General features: G+C 41.0%; 1 protein-coding gene across 2 annotated transcripts in view; it reads left to right on the top strand.

Annotated features, from left to right (window-relative positions):
- Positions 1-3,626, top strand: part of SURF6 (surfeit 6) — a 471,845-nt gene extending 468,219 nt beyond the window's left edge. For both annotated transcript variants that reach the window (XM_044058622.1, XM_044058623.1), the window contains one exon: positions 2,552-3,626. In XM_044058622.1, the coding sequence (XP_043914557.1) occupies positions 2,552-3,226 (675 nt within the window). In that variant the 3' untranslated portion in view covers positions 3,227-3,626. The remainder of the gene's footprint in view (positions 1-2,551) is intronic.
- The last annotated feature ends 9,200 nt before the right edge of the window (positions 3,627-12,826 follow it).

The following is a 12,826-nucleotide window of genomic DNA, read 5'->3' as shown; positions in this document are numbered from 1 at the left end:
TGATAACTTTAACAATCAATCAGGGAAGGTTAGGAAAGATTGGAAAGAGACTGGAAAAGCAGTTTACAAAGGAACAATGGGAGGACATATGTATGACTCCCAAGTACTTCAAAGTCCAGAAGATTTAGAAGTTTGCTTGGAAATGTTTGCATATGTATTTTTATACACCAAGCAGACTTCAAGAAATTATTCCACAGATAGAAAATATTGAAGATGTAATGGGGAAGAAAAAGGTAATTGGGAACATGTTTTTTTGAGGACTTATGATGAGTTGGCAGTCCTTAAAAGTTAGCACAGAGTACTCCCTCATAAATAGTATGAAATTATTCTTTTGAGCTGGGATACAGAGTTTGAATTGCCTAAATGTAGTAAGGCCTTTTTAAGTTTAATTCTGTTTGTCAAACAAAAAAACAATTACTAGAAAATGGAAATCAAAGTTTGAATCAGCTGTATTTGAAGTATTGAATATTGTAAAAGAAATCACAACTGGGAGAGGGACATTTAGAAAGGGGGAGGAGCATATGACATAGAAATAAATGGAATTTGTGGTAAGAGTACATGCTGAATAATGCTCAAGAATAGGAGTGAGGTTTAGGAGAGGGCAGGAATTGAGAAATTTTGTAATGTAGGACTGAAAAAAAGCACAGTTGCTGTAAAGAAAGAAAACGTAATACAATGATGTGCATAAATATAAAAAATGTTTTTTTTTTTTATTTTCTGTTAATGTATGTGTGCCTCTGTCTTAAATGAAAACTTAACAAAGTTGTTAAAAAGGAAATGGAAGGACTTTACTTTTGTTGCATAACATTTCTCTTCCAGTTCTTGTACCACTTCTCAGAGGTTCAGCCAAGTGTATTAGTATAGTCTGCAAAGACATCTTAAGCTTTGGTCTGGCAGCAAGAAACATAGTGTTAGAGTCAGGCTGGCGTCGACCTTTCTGGGTCATATTCAGTACAGTATATTTCTGCATTTTAATTAACTGTTTACAGCTATTACTTTTTAAGGAATTTCTTTTTAGTAGCTCAAAACGTATAGAGCTGGATTCATGAACACCTACACTGTGTACATGATCTGTATTCAAGAATATCCCTACCACATTTTTGTGCTGTCTGTTCATTCAGAAAGATCAACTTCATGAATCTGCCTTGTTATTTAAGGTTGAAGAAACAGGTTTTATATTAACATACATTTTTGGAAGGCTACAAAGTATAAACTCAAAAGTCTGACATTTAGTGACTGACTTGCTGGAAAACCACAGATTTTATAAGGAATAGACCAAATATATGAGGCAAAAATGTGCATGTTCTACGAACTTTGTGCTGTTGGACAACAGGCAGAAAAAAGTGACCCCCTGTAGAACAAATTACTTTAACACTGTTAAGCACTTTGTTCTGCCACACTTTCTGTTTATAGGTGTTGCAGAGTGTAGTTCTAACAGCTTTTAAAAGCTATTTTACTTTCTGCCAGTATTTTTTGCCAACGCTGTCAACTGTTAGTCCATAGCATGAGACCTGATCAGAACAGCAGTTGTATGTGCTTTGCAAACTTTTGTAAGCACCCTAAGCACTGTTGACATTGTCTAGCATTAGAGAACTGCTTAACAAGCTTGTAGTGCATGTAGCGCTGCAATTACACTCCAAAATTGGGGGAAAAGACAAGCCAGTTAAGCACTTCAGTAGAGCGAGATTGGATCTTGATAATCGTTAATCACCCCCCAAAGTGGTGTTAAGATTGGATCTTGCACTAAGAAATGACAGTGCCAGCCAGCAAACAGCGACATAAGTTGAAACAGATTCATTTCTTCCTGTGCTTTATGCCTACAGTCTGTCCTTGACTGTGTTTCACAGTCTTTCCCTAATGTGCCTTGCTGCCTGATGATGATGATTGCCAAGTGCTTTACCGGCTTTGAAAGACAGCAAAACAATTTGCACTGTTTTTCACACTTTTTTTTCTGTAACTGTTGGTACACGAAGCAGGTAATTCTCCATACACTGCAAAGAATTATGATAGGATCCCCGAGTATAACCTAATATTGTGTGTTCTCAACATGAATGCCAAGAGTCACCTCGAGAGAAAAACTTCATAGCATCTATGTTTCAAACACAACACTGTTACAATCGGAGAGCTGATCATGGCCCTCTGTATCTTTTCCAGTTTCTGAGTGTAATCATGATGCTACGTTCACTACAAATATTTATGCAAACGTTACAAGTTTTCTACATGATGCTGCTGCTGAAAATTAGCCCTGCCCACAACACACCCTACTTAAAAGTCCCCCTGCATATGACACATCATGCTGAAAAGTCCCCCTGCATATGACACATCATGCTGAAAAGTAGTCCTGCTCACAGCACACCCTGCATATGCTTAATTTTAGCTTATTTGAACTTCTTTCGCTTTTCCAGTTAATTATGCCTGTGTTTACTGATGCCTTGCATGGCATGTGCAACATATGACAATTGTCCATGTAGCAGTATTAATATTTGTAAACAGCACTGATGAAGACTTGGATATGTTTATAAAAAAATTATAATTTGTCTTTTTCCTTTAGGGCTGTACAGGAACAGGTTCATCTGAAGAGATGGAAAAGAAGCGACTCCGGAGAAAACAAGAGAGGGAGAGAAAGAAAAGAAAACGAAAGGAAATTAGGAGACAAAAGAAGGTGGAAGCTGAAAGCTGTCAGAATGAAAATGCTGCTTCAGTGAGTCAAGGAGATACACCTGCGTCTTCAAAGGAGCAAGATGAAATATTTTTATTCAATAAAGTAGAGGTTCCTCATGATGAGCTGAGCAAACCTTTCATGAAAAAAGAGAAAAAGAAGGTGATCAAAGGGAATATTACACCAATGACTGGGAAGAATTACAAACAGCTTCTGAACCGACTGGAATCCAGAAAAAATAAAATTGAGGAACTTAAGGAGAAAGACTGTAAAAAAGCACAAGAGCTAGAGAAAAAGATAACGTGGACTAACGTTTTGTATAAAGCAGAGGGACTTAAGATCAAAGACAATGAGGAAATGCTGAAGGCTGCATTAAAACGGAAGGAAAAACTCAGGGCCCAGCATAAGAAGAAGTGGGAGAAGAGGACAGAGAATGTTCTGGAGAAGATGCAGCAGAGGCAGGATAAGAGACGAAGAAACATCGCCAAGAAAAAGAAAATGAAAATGGAGAAAAAGAAAAGAAGAAAGAAAGATCGCATATTTCCTGAAGACTTGGACAAAGCCTAGTTTTAAAGGCAGTAACGGTTATGTGGATTCCATTTACAAAATCCCGCACAAGCTCAGAATAGCTTTAACTTCCTTTAACCACTGCATTAGAGAAAAAGTAAGCAGAATGCTGTTCAGATTATAAATACAATTTTTGGATCATTTGCGGTTTAAGAATTGTATGCTGATTAATAAGTCAGACTTAACAGTGTTTTGTAGTGACTGACAGAAGTAAATGTGCAGGCAGCTGACCTTTACCCCCACTTTCCTAATGTAATCATTTATTTTACTGTAGTGTTTTATGGGCTTTTTTGTTTAATAAAATGTTTTAGACTCTTGTTCTTCAGTATGAAACATGGCTTAGTAACATCACTTTTAGATGTTTAACAAAATAAATTTAATGTTCAGAAGTCTCTCATCATCCACAAGTTATTGATTTGGACTTTGTATAAACACAACTTTTATACAAGCCATTTACATGCCATAATAGTGGTCTTTCAGAGGAGCAAAAATGGCATGGAGTGGTTCACTGTAAGGTTCTACTTAAATCTGTAAGTCTGTCACTAAGAACATTTGGCGTATATCAATCTAAGGTTCCCATTAAAGCTGCAAGTGTGCCACTGAGAACGGTCTTTGAAGTATGCATTCCTTTCTTTACGCAGTATTGAAGCTGCATTTTGAGAGGGAAGATGTTATGTTACTGGGATCTTTGGCAGTTTGAAGAGGATGTGTGTCTGCATTAGTGTATTATAGACAGTTTGTCTTCAAGTATGTAGGTGCAGAAATTAGAACTGTGGAATCTGTAGCTTGCATCTTTTGGCTTACTCACAGTAAATTAATGAAGTAGCCCGTATGTAACTTCAGCTTTTTTTTTTTTCCCCTTGAAGATGACTATTAGCTACTTGTAGTTCCTGTCCTTTTCCACTGGATTTGTTGAACCTGTCTTAGTTTCCCCAGGCTAACCCTAACCCATGTCTGGGGACACTGCGGAAGATCAAGGACTCTGGGGCAGCATCCCAGTGCTTGTGGGGATTGGTTTTCCCCTATTTATTCTGCCTTTACACATACCCAGAAACACCTTGAGCATGTGATTTACTTTGAGCGTATGATATACGTTGAGTATGTGATGTACTATGGATGTCAGTGCACATTTGGCATTTGATTCTGCAAGGGGCTGATGACAGCAGGATGCCCCTTGCCCATCCTAAGGAAATATTTCATGGTTGTTTCTGTGATGTCCATAAGGGAATTTGAACTGCAGCAGTGTACACTGTGCATATAGGTTCCTAAGTACGTAACAGGCTGTTGATCCTTGAGGATCTGTAGAAGCCTAGCCCTGCATTCCCATGATAGCCTTTGTAATTTAAGTATGAGTAAACCAGCGCATGGCAGAACATTTACATGTTACTTCTACCCATAAGGAGACAAGGGTGTCAAACCAGGGTGAATTTGTAGTTTTCAATCCATTCATCTAGATTACATTTAAATAGAGTAAGGCAAGTACTTTGTTTACTTGGAGAGGAAGATAGTTCCAAAATAGTAGTATGCTCAATGATGCATCTGTCCCTCCGACATGTTCTGTTTATGTTGCAGAAGATGCTAAGATCTCTTGACCAGGTGTTTGACCCACCATTGGATTTGTGGATGTGCAGTAAATCTGAAAGGATAGGGTATGTTTGGACAATGTATGCAAGGCAGAGATTGCCCTTTGGTAGGTTATATGATACCTTGAAGAGAGACAAGAGTTTGAGACTGTCACTGTGTAGTTTTTAGGATCATAGGAGGTTAATTAGGCTAATGGCCTTAGGGCCCTTACAAGCCTAGCCAAGTACAACCGCTGTTCCCAAGAATATCCTGGTATTAAGCGGAGCTAAATCAGCAAGTACTGCCTCTGTCCAAGAGGGACACAGGTGAAACTCCTGGAGTGAATTTGTGGTTTCCCTTCCAGTCGTCCAAATTACGCTTAAATCAGGTGAAGCAGAGCCCTTAATGACCTTCACTGGAAGTTTGTTCCAGAGATTTGATCCCTTGATTTTCTTGGTGAGAGAGTTGTGATCATTCAAGTTGTGTTAAGTGTTTGGAAAGGTGCAAACTGAAGGGGCATTATATTTAATGATCAGCCCAGTAAGTGCCAAATACAGTGGAATGACCACATCCGTTGACCTAAACACCATACCTTTACTAATAAGCTATACAATGAAAAAGGGCTTTCTTACAATAGTGGATATGATTATCCAGGGACAGTTTGTCCATGTAAGTTCCCAGGTCCCTAACTACTGGATCAGTTTTCAGGGGTGTGTCATCAGTGTGATCGTTGTAGGGGATATCATGCTTCATGAAGGAGACTTATACATTTTTTGATGTTTAGTTTTAGTCCATGTTTATGACATCAGCTTATTTCTTTGGGAAAGGCCTTCTTCAGGGATTTTGGTGTACTCTTGAGAGTTTATGATGACACCAAGTGTACAGTCCTCTGCAAACTTGGCTAGCTGTCAACCCTTAAAATTAGCTTTGACCACTGAGAAGTAAATACCAGAGAGGAGCGGCCCAAGGACTGGACTCTAGGGAACACCATTAGTGGCATATATTTTGAAGATGGTAGAGCTGCATACCCTTATTGCATGGGTTCTGCTTGTGAGCCAGTTTTGCTATCCAGCGAGTTACATAGGGATCAACATTTAGCTGAGAGAATTTATAATCAAAATCTGACTGTTGGTGTTGAATGCCTTTGCAAGGTCTAGGTATGCAATGCTTACCAATTTTTCCCTCGTGTATTGCTTTAGTAATCTTCTCAAAGAAGTCATTCAGGTAAGCATGCAGGATCTGCCCTTGACAAAACTGAACTGGCTTGGATGAAGAGTTTGTAGGTTACCTGTGTCCTTGTTTATTAATTTCATAATGAATCCTGTGTATAGCCTTACAGATGAGGTTGGCCAAGCCACTAGTAGTGTTACTAAAAGGGTTTTCCCTAAAGTAAGGTGACTAGGTGACTGGTGATAGTTAGGTGCAGAGTTAACAGGCACTCTGCCTACGTTACTAATGTGTGCTAACCCTAACCCAGCACCTTAGGAAACCCTTTTTGAAAGCACTATTAGTACACAGGACAACTCGGGCACACACTATATACAGCAAGACACACACAACACTACATTGTCCACTTTCCTCTTACTCTGACCCCAGCTGATCACACTCCTAACCTCTATGCACTTACCTAGCCCTAAATCTAATGAGCCAACACTCGCGTGTACACACATACGACTACCCCCTAATGCCGAAACTTTCAGTATATACACGAGTTTCAGCATTAAGAACAGAAATGTATATTTAACTTCCACAATCCATATTCCTCTATTTGACATCTGCATTACTCCAACAAAAGTACGCTGCATAGAGTGCATTTCAAAGATTGAATATTTCTACCACTGTTCTTGGGACTACCATCACAGGACTGCTGAAATCAGCTTTCTTGGGATCTTGTCATATGCTTTTTCCAAGTCCATGAATGCCCAATTGGACTATTTCCTCATTTCAAGCTGCTTCTCAAGTATCTGTATCACTGCAAATGTTGGGTAAGTTGTGCTGCATCCTGATCTGAATCTAAACTCATATCCCATCTTACTTTCTACTGCTCTGCAGTTTCATTATTAAGTCACCGTCTCCAGAACTTTCCTACAGTGTGATAGAATGTGTGATCCCTCTGTACTGCCCACAGTTGTAAATGTCCCCTTTGCTGTGAACACTGGCATGAGTATGCTTATTCTTCGGTCATCTGGGATACTCCTTTCTCTCCACATTGGTTTGAGTACTCCCAGGAGCCATTTCTCTCCATGGCACCCAACATTTTTGTCATAGCTGCTGTGACCTCATCTGAGCCTGCTGCTTTCCCTGACTTAATTTTCCTTGGTGCTGCTGTTACTTCTTCTAGTAGGTTTCCTAGTCTTTCATTGCAGGCTGTGTCTGGGGCAGTACAGCTTTTGCGGGTTTTTCGTCATTCAGAAATTGCTGGAAGTACTCCTTCCATTTGCTTTTGATGTCCTGTGGACTGTTGGGCAAGTTGTTGCTGGCATCCATTACGGAGGGTATCTGGCGATCTTCTTTGTCTTTCTGCCTTTGCCTTGCAACTTGATAGTGTTTCTTTGTGATATCTACTGAATCACTTTCCAGAAGCTGCTATAGTGCCTCTGATGCCTTGTTCTTTACTATTGCAACTCCTGTCTTAGCCTCTTTATTACCACCCAGTATTCCTTCTAAGCCTGGTCTGTCTTTTTTGTCTCACACTTTTTCCTGCACTCCTTTCTTTTGATGAATTTCTGGACTTCTGCATTTCACCAACAACTTTCCTTGGGTACGTTATTTCTACATCTGGCTCAGCTCCATAGCTGTTCTGTAGCCCTTACACATGCTGTTTTGAGGCTATGCCATTCTTCGTCATCTACACCTATTTCCTCTTCTTCCTGAGGTGCTAGAGCACTGAGTAATTCCTTGAACTCTTGTGCTTTTTTTCTAGTTAACTTCTATGTCTTCAGTTTAGCTTTCGTTAACCTTAACGCCTTCTCTGACTACTGCTTACAGCTGATTGTGGCAAACAGTAGTTTATGCTGTCGGCTGACTGTTTCACTGGGGATGACTTTGCAGTTGCTAATTCTACCCCACTGCCCTGTTCTTACTAGGAAGAAATCTACTTGAGCTGCTTGTTGGCCACTTTTGTATCTGATCTTGTGACTTTCTTTTACTGAACCATGTGATGAACATCATCAATCCATTTGCCAGACAAAAGTCTAGAATGGCTTCTCCTTCCTGTTGCCCCTCCCATGTCGACCCAGGCAGTCCTCATGTTACGTCCTGTCTGTCCTGATATGTGCATTTAGGTCACCTATTATCAACACCAATTCATGTTGTCTTTCTTGATCTAGTAGGTCCTGCAACTGTTGTCTGAATATGTACCCTTCTCCTCACTGTCACAACCCAGCTAGGCATAAGCTCAGAGTATGAATACTGCCCTGTCATTACACTGGAGTGTGTTTGCCATGAGTTTGTCTCTAAATCTGATGACATCCTTCACTGTCTTCTAAAGCCTCTCCCTCACCATTTCTAGTCTGTCCTCCTCCTGAGTAGTGGACACTGGATCCCAGGTTTCAATTTGTCTCCTGGATACATAGGATGTCCAGCCTCCTCCTTACCATTATGTCATCCACATTCAAGCTGCATCCTGTTAGTGAACTTTTACATTGAGTGTAGCAATCCTTAGTTAATGTCTAGCAGGATGATTGGTTTCACATCTAGCTTTCGCTCAACAGAGCTATCCCAGGTAAACCAAGCTGGGCAACTGGACACCATCTGGCCAGTAGCTTAATGACTCGAGGAGTGCTGAATTTTATGGTGGGCACACAGTGGTCAGTAGGAACGCATACATCTCTTCCATCATTAGCATGGATCCCTGATATAAGTCTGAGTAGACAGAGTCCTCAACCTGCTTATCTCTGGTAGATGCCCTTGCCCATTTTGTGACATTAGTCAACATGACTAAATCGCCTAGACCCTTATTTTACGCTGCTGAGTGGCTAACCCTGTCTTTGATTCATGTTCTGTCTTGAGGATACTGCACACCACAGTAGATGCCCAAAGCTGTTGGTTTGTACAACTGTCCCCCATATAGGGCATCAAGTGTCTGTGCTGCTGCCCACAACTCCAGTCTTGGGTGAATTTGAAATGTAAACACTCAACATGTTCTTGGGAGGTGGGAGGAACCCCACAGAGACACCAAGAGAACATACAAACTGTATAGGCATTGGCCAGAGTTCAGGATTGAACCTTGTACAAAGAATATGAAAACCTTAACTATTATGCATGTTGATCTCCCCAGTAGATGTTAACTCTTGGCTCTTAGTTCCTTCCGGTTTTCAAGCTAGGGACATTGCAGATAGTAAATAACTTTATGATGATGCAGTATACAACACAATCAGGTGGTAACTGTCTTTCTTACCATCTTTACAGGCTGGCAGTAGTAATTTGGGAACAGGCAATTCATTTAGACCTAGATCTTCAATGTTATACCCTCAGCCTGCAAAGCTAAACAGCAGATATTCTGTGCAGGTGGTAGTAGTGTCTTGTGTGGAATACACCTCTCAACCATATCCGCCTTCTTGGCATGTGTAGCCTCCATTTGCCTAAAGGGCTGTTTACATTTAAAGCCTCTTAATGGCTTCTTCTTGTGATCTTCCATTTTAAAGAGGTTGACTTTGTGTTTGTAAGCCAAAAAATGTATAAATGGAAATTACTCTGTTAGAAAACTTTGGTTTTTAGTGACTTGCATCTACAAGTGGAATTTCTAAATTGCAGGCTGTAATGTGTAAAGTGCATGTCCCGCACAGAAAAGTTGCTTTTAAGAAGAAATACCTAATTTACACCTACCGTTGTCTATGAATCCAACCTAGATCAGTCTTTTCAGCTTCCACTTTCCTGTCCCAAGCAGGAAAATCAAAGGAGAATTAATGTTTTTGTGCATAATGTATTGTATGCAAAGGAAAAAGACTGTTAGATTCAATATTTATTTATTAAGGGGAAAGAGTGTCCACTAGTAACAAAACAAGCCTTTTCCAACTGGTTACTTAATTGTACTGTTTTCTGCTGTATGTGCAGCAAAACATTTTCTGTGGAGGTTTGTACTTCCTATACCAGATCAGCAGAAGGTCATCATAAGGATGTTTGCTGGAGTATTATTCATTATGCTTGGGAGTTAGCCACAGGTAGATGCCATGTTGTCTGACTAACATAGCTTTGGACATCCCCAGTTTGGAGATGGTCTTCTCCCAGTGCTGCGGATAGTAGCAGGACACTTAATAGGTTCATAGGTAGGTACTAGGCTATCGGCCCTAGGGCCTATACAAGCCCAGCCAAAAAGGGACCCTGGCTTTTGCCACCCAAGAAAATTATTTTCCTGTGCCACTGTTGAGCAGAGCCACAGAGGTGATACCCGGGGTGAATTTCCTATTTCCCATCCAATCATCAAGGTTTTTCTTGAAGAGTGCTAATGAGGGGCTTTGTTTGATATAGATAGGTAGTTTATTCCAGAGTATGGGAAGTCTCTGGGACAGGAATCTATCCCTCCAGCATGTTCTGTTTATTGTGGTGACAAGGTTTAGGTCCCTAGAGTGGGTAGCACAGAGGGATTGGGATTTCTTTAAGCGGAGCATGTCCAACAGCTCTGGGTTTGACATAGCTTTGTATGTTAGGCAGAGATCACCTCTGAGTAGGCGATATGCGATGGAGTAAAGCTGGAGTTTTCTGAGACGGTCTGCGTAGGGCATCTGTTTTAGGACAGTAATCCGCTTTGTGAGGTATTTCTGCGGCCTTTCTAGTTGTTGTAGATGTCTTGTGAGGTACATACCAAAGGGGGGTTGTACTCTATAATGGGTCTAATGAGTGATGAATAGAGGGGAACAATGACATCTTTTTTCTGGATGATTAACCTTTTGTGATGAGGTGTGCCACGTAGAAGGATTTCCTGACTACTGTGGCGATGTGATTATCAAAGGAGAAACTACTGTCCACCTGTGTCCCAAGGTCTCTTATCACACTTTCGGTGTTAATTATACTACTGCCTATGTTGTAGTTCATGGGTACAGAGTTTTTACCAAAGGGGATGACAATGCACTTTTTGGCATTGAGCTTGAGGCCATGGCTTTTGACACCAGGCATCTGTCTCGGTGAGGCCCTTTTGTAGTATGTCCACATCGTTAGGAGTTTAGATTATGGCTCCTTGTTTGCAGTCATCTGCGACCTTCATTAGCCAAAGACCTTCTGTGTTACCTGTACTTCAGAGAAGTAGATACCAAACAGGAGAGGACCCAGGACTGAACCCTGTAGTACTCCAGTTGTCACTGGTCTGAAGTTTGATTTGGAGTCTGCTACTTTCACAGTGTGGGTTCTTTCAGTGAGCCAGTTGGCAACCCCTCTTGTGACATAGGGATTTATACCTAGTTTAGTGTGTTTATCTATAATTCCAGAGTGGGGGATGGTGTCGAAAGTCTTGGCAAGATCTAGATAGGCTGTGTGAACCACCTTACCCTTGTCTACGGCTTTGGTGACTGCTTCAAAGAAGTCTATCAGGTTTAGGAGACATGATCTGCTTTTTACAAACCCGAACTGGGTGGGGTCCAGACTTTGGAGATTACCAATGTCTTTGTTTATAAGTTCCATGATGATACATTCCATGGCCTTGCAGACCAGGCTCGTCAGGCTAATGAGGCTGTAGATCCCAGGGTCTGTAGTGGCTCCCCCCTTGTGGAGTGGGATAACCGTTGCTGTGCGCCATTCAGCAGGCACTAAGCCTGAGGTGAGGCTATGATTGATCATGGTACTTAGGTAGGGTGGCAGTTCATTCTGTAGTTCGTGTAGAACGCAGCCTGGGATGTTGTCTGGTCCCATGGATGCTGTGTTCTTGGCTTTGGAGAGTGTGGTTTTTACCTGTGCAGCCGTGATTACAGGAACTTTGCATTCTTCTGGTATAGAGATGGGCTCTTTAGGGAGTGAGAGGGGGGTAAAGTTAGCACTGAACCTATCTGCCAGGATGTTGGCAATATCAGTTGGGTCTGTATATTTAGTGCCATTGTGCTGTAACTCAGAGCAGATCTAAGTGTTGCCATTGAGATTCTTGACATAGCTATAGAATGCTTTGTGGTTGACTTTAGAATCAGTGGCAATTTTATTTTCGTAACTAGCTTTTGAGGATTTTATCAGGGATCGCAGCTTCATACTGAGGCTGACCAGGGAGCTCCTCTACTCGTGGGATTTTAGTCTCTTTTGCAACAGTTTCTTCCTTCTGTTGTACAGTTTGTTTATGGCAGGGGCCACCAGATTGGCTTCCATTTTTTGGAGGATAGCATCTACGTTCTGTTTGGGATCGCACGATCCATGACTCATGTAAGTGCTTATAAAGTGCAATTGTGTAGGATTCAGTAGTCGTAACTGTATTGTCCATCTGCATGGGTGTCATGAAGTTCACCACTTCTGTCTTAAGAAGCATGATGTTGGCTCTGGAGAAATTTTTTAGCATGGTTTCCTTAATGGGGGGGGGGGGCAGGATGTGGATATCTAGGGTAATTAGCTTATGGTCAGATCAGACCAATGAGGTGTTGACTTCAGGTGTGGAACACTGGTCACTCACTCACCAGTCATACAAAAAGAAGATCAATCAGTGCTATCGTCAGTTCACTGTTTGCTCCAAGAGTGGTCAGTAGTAAGTTAGTTCATTTTAGGTGATTTAAAAAACTTTTTAAAAAGTATCTGGTTTGGTAGCATGTTGGTTTAGTATAGGTGACTTTCAAAAGCTGGAGTAAGTACCCTGTTTGGGAACAATGTTCTGCTATTTTTGCTGATTATTCACTCTGTTGCATTTTGTTGTGTTTTAGGTTCTCTTTTCAGGACTGTGACAGTCCTGGAAAAAGGTCACTAACAGAAACAGATTCCTCTAATGAAGTTTCATCTTCCTTGTTTATTCTTAGAAGAAAGCCAAGCTGTGTTTTTGACAGCCCTCTCTTTAAAGCCTCAATCCTTGGAGGTTTCATGAGCATAAAAATGTTATAGCACTAGGACCAAGGGACATTTGTCCTTTTCCTAGTA

Source organism: Protopterus annectens, chromosome 16.part0 (assembly GCF_019279795.1).
Source record: "Protopterus annectens isolate FY-2018-M chromosome 16.part0, PAN1.0, whole genome shotgun sequence".
Taxonomy (NCBI): Eukaryota; Metazoa; Chordata; order Ceratodontiformes; family Protopteridae; genus Protopterus; species Protopterus annectens.
This window is presented reverse-complemented; position numbering and strand designations above follow the sequence as displayed.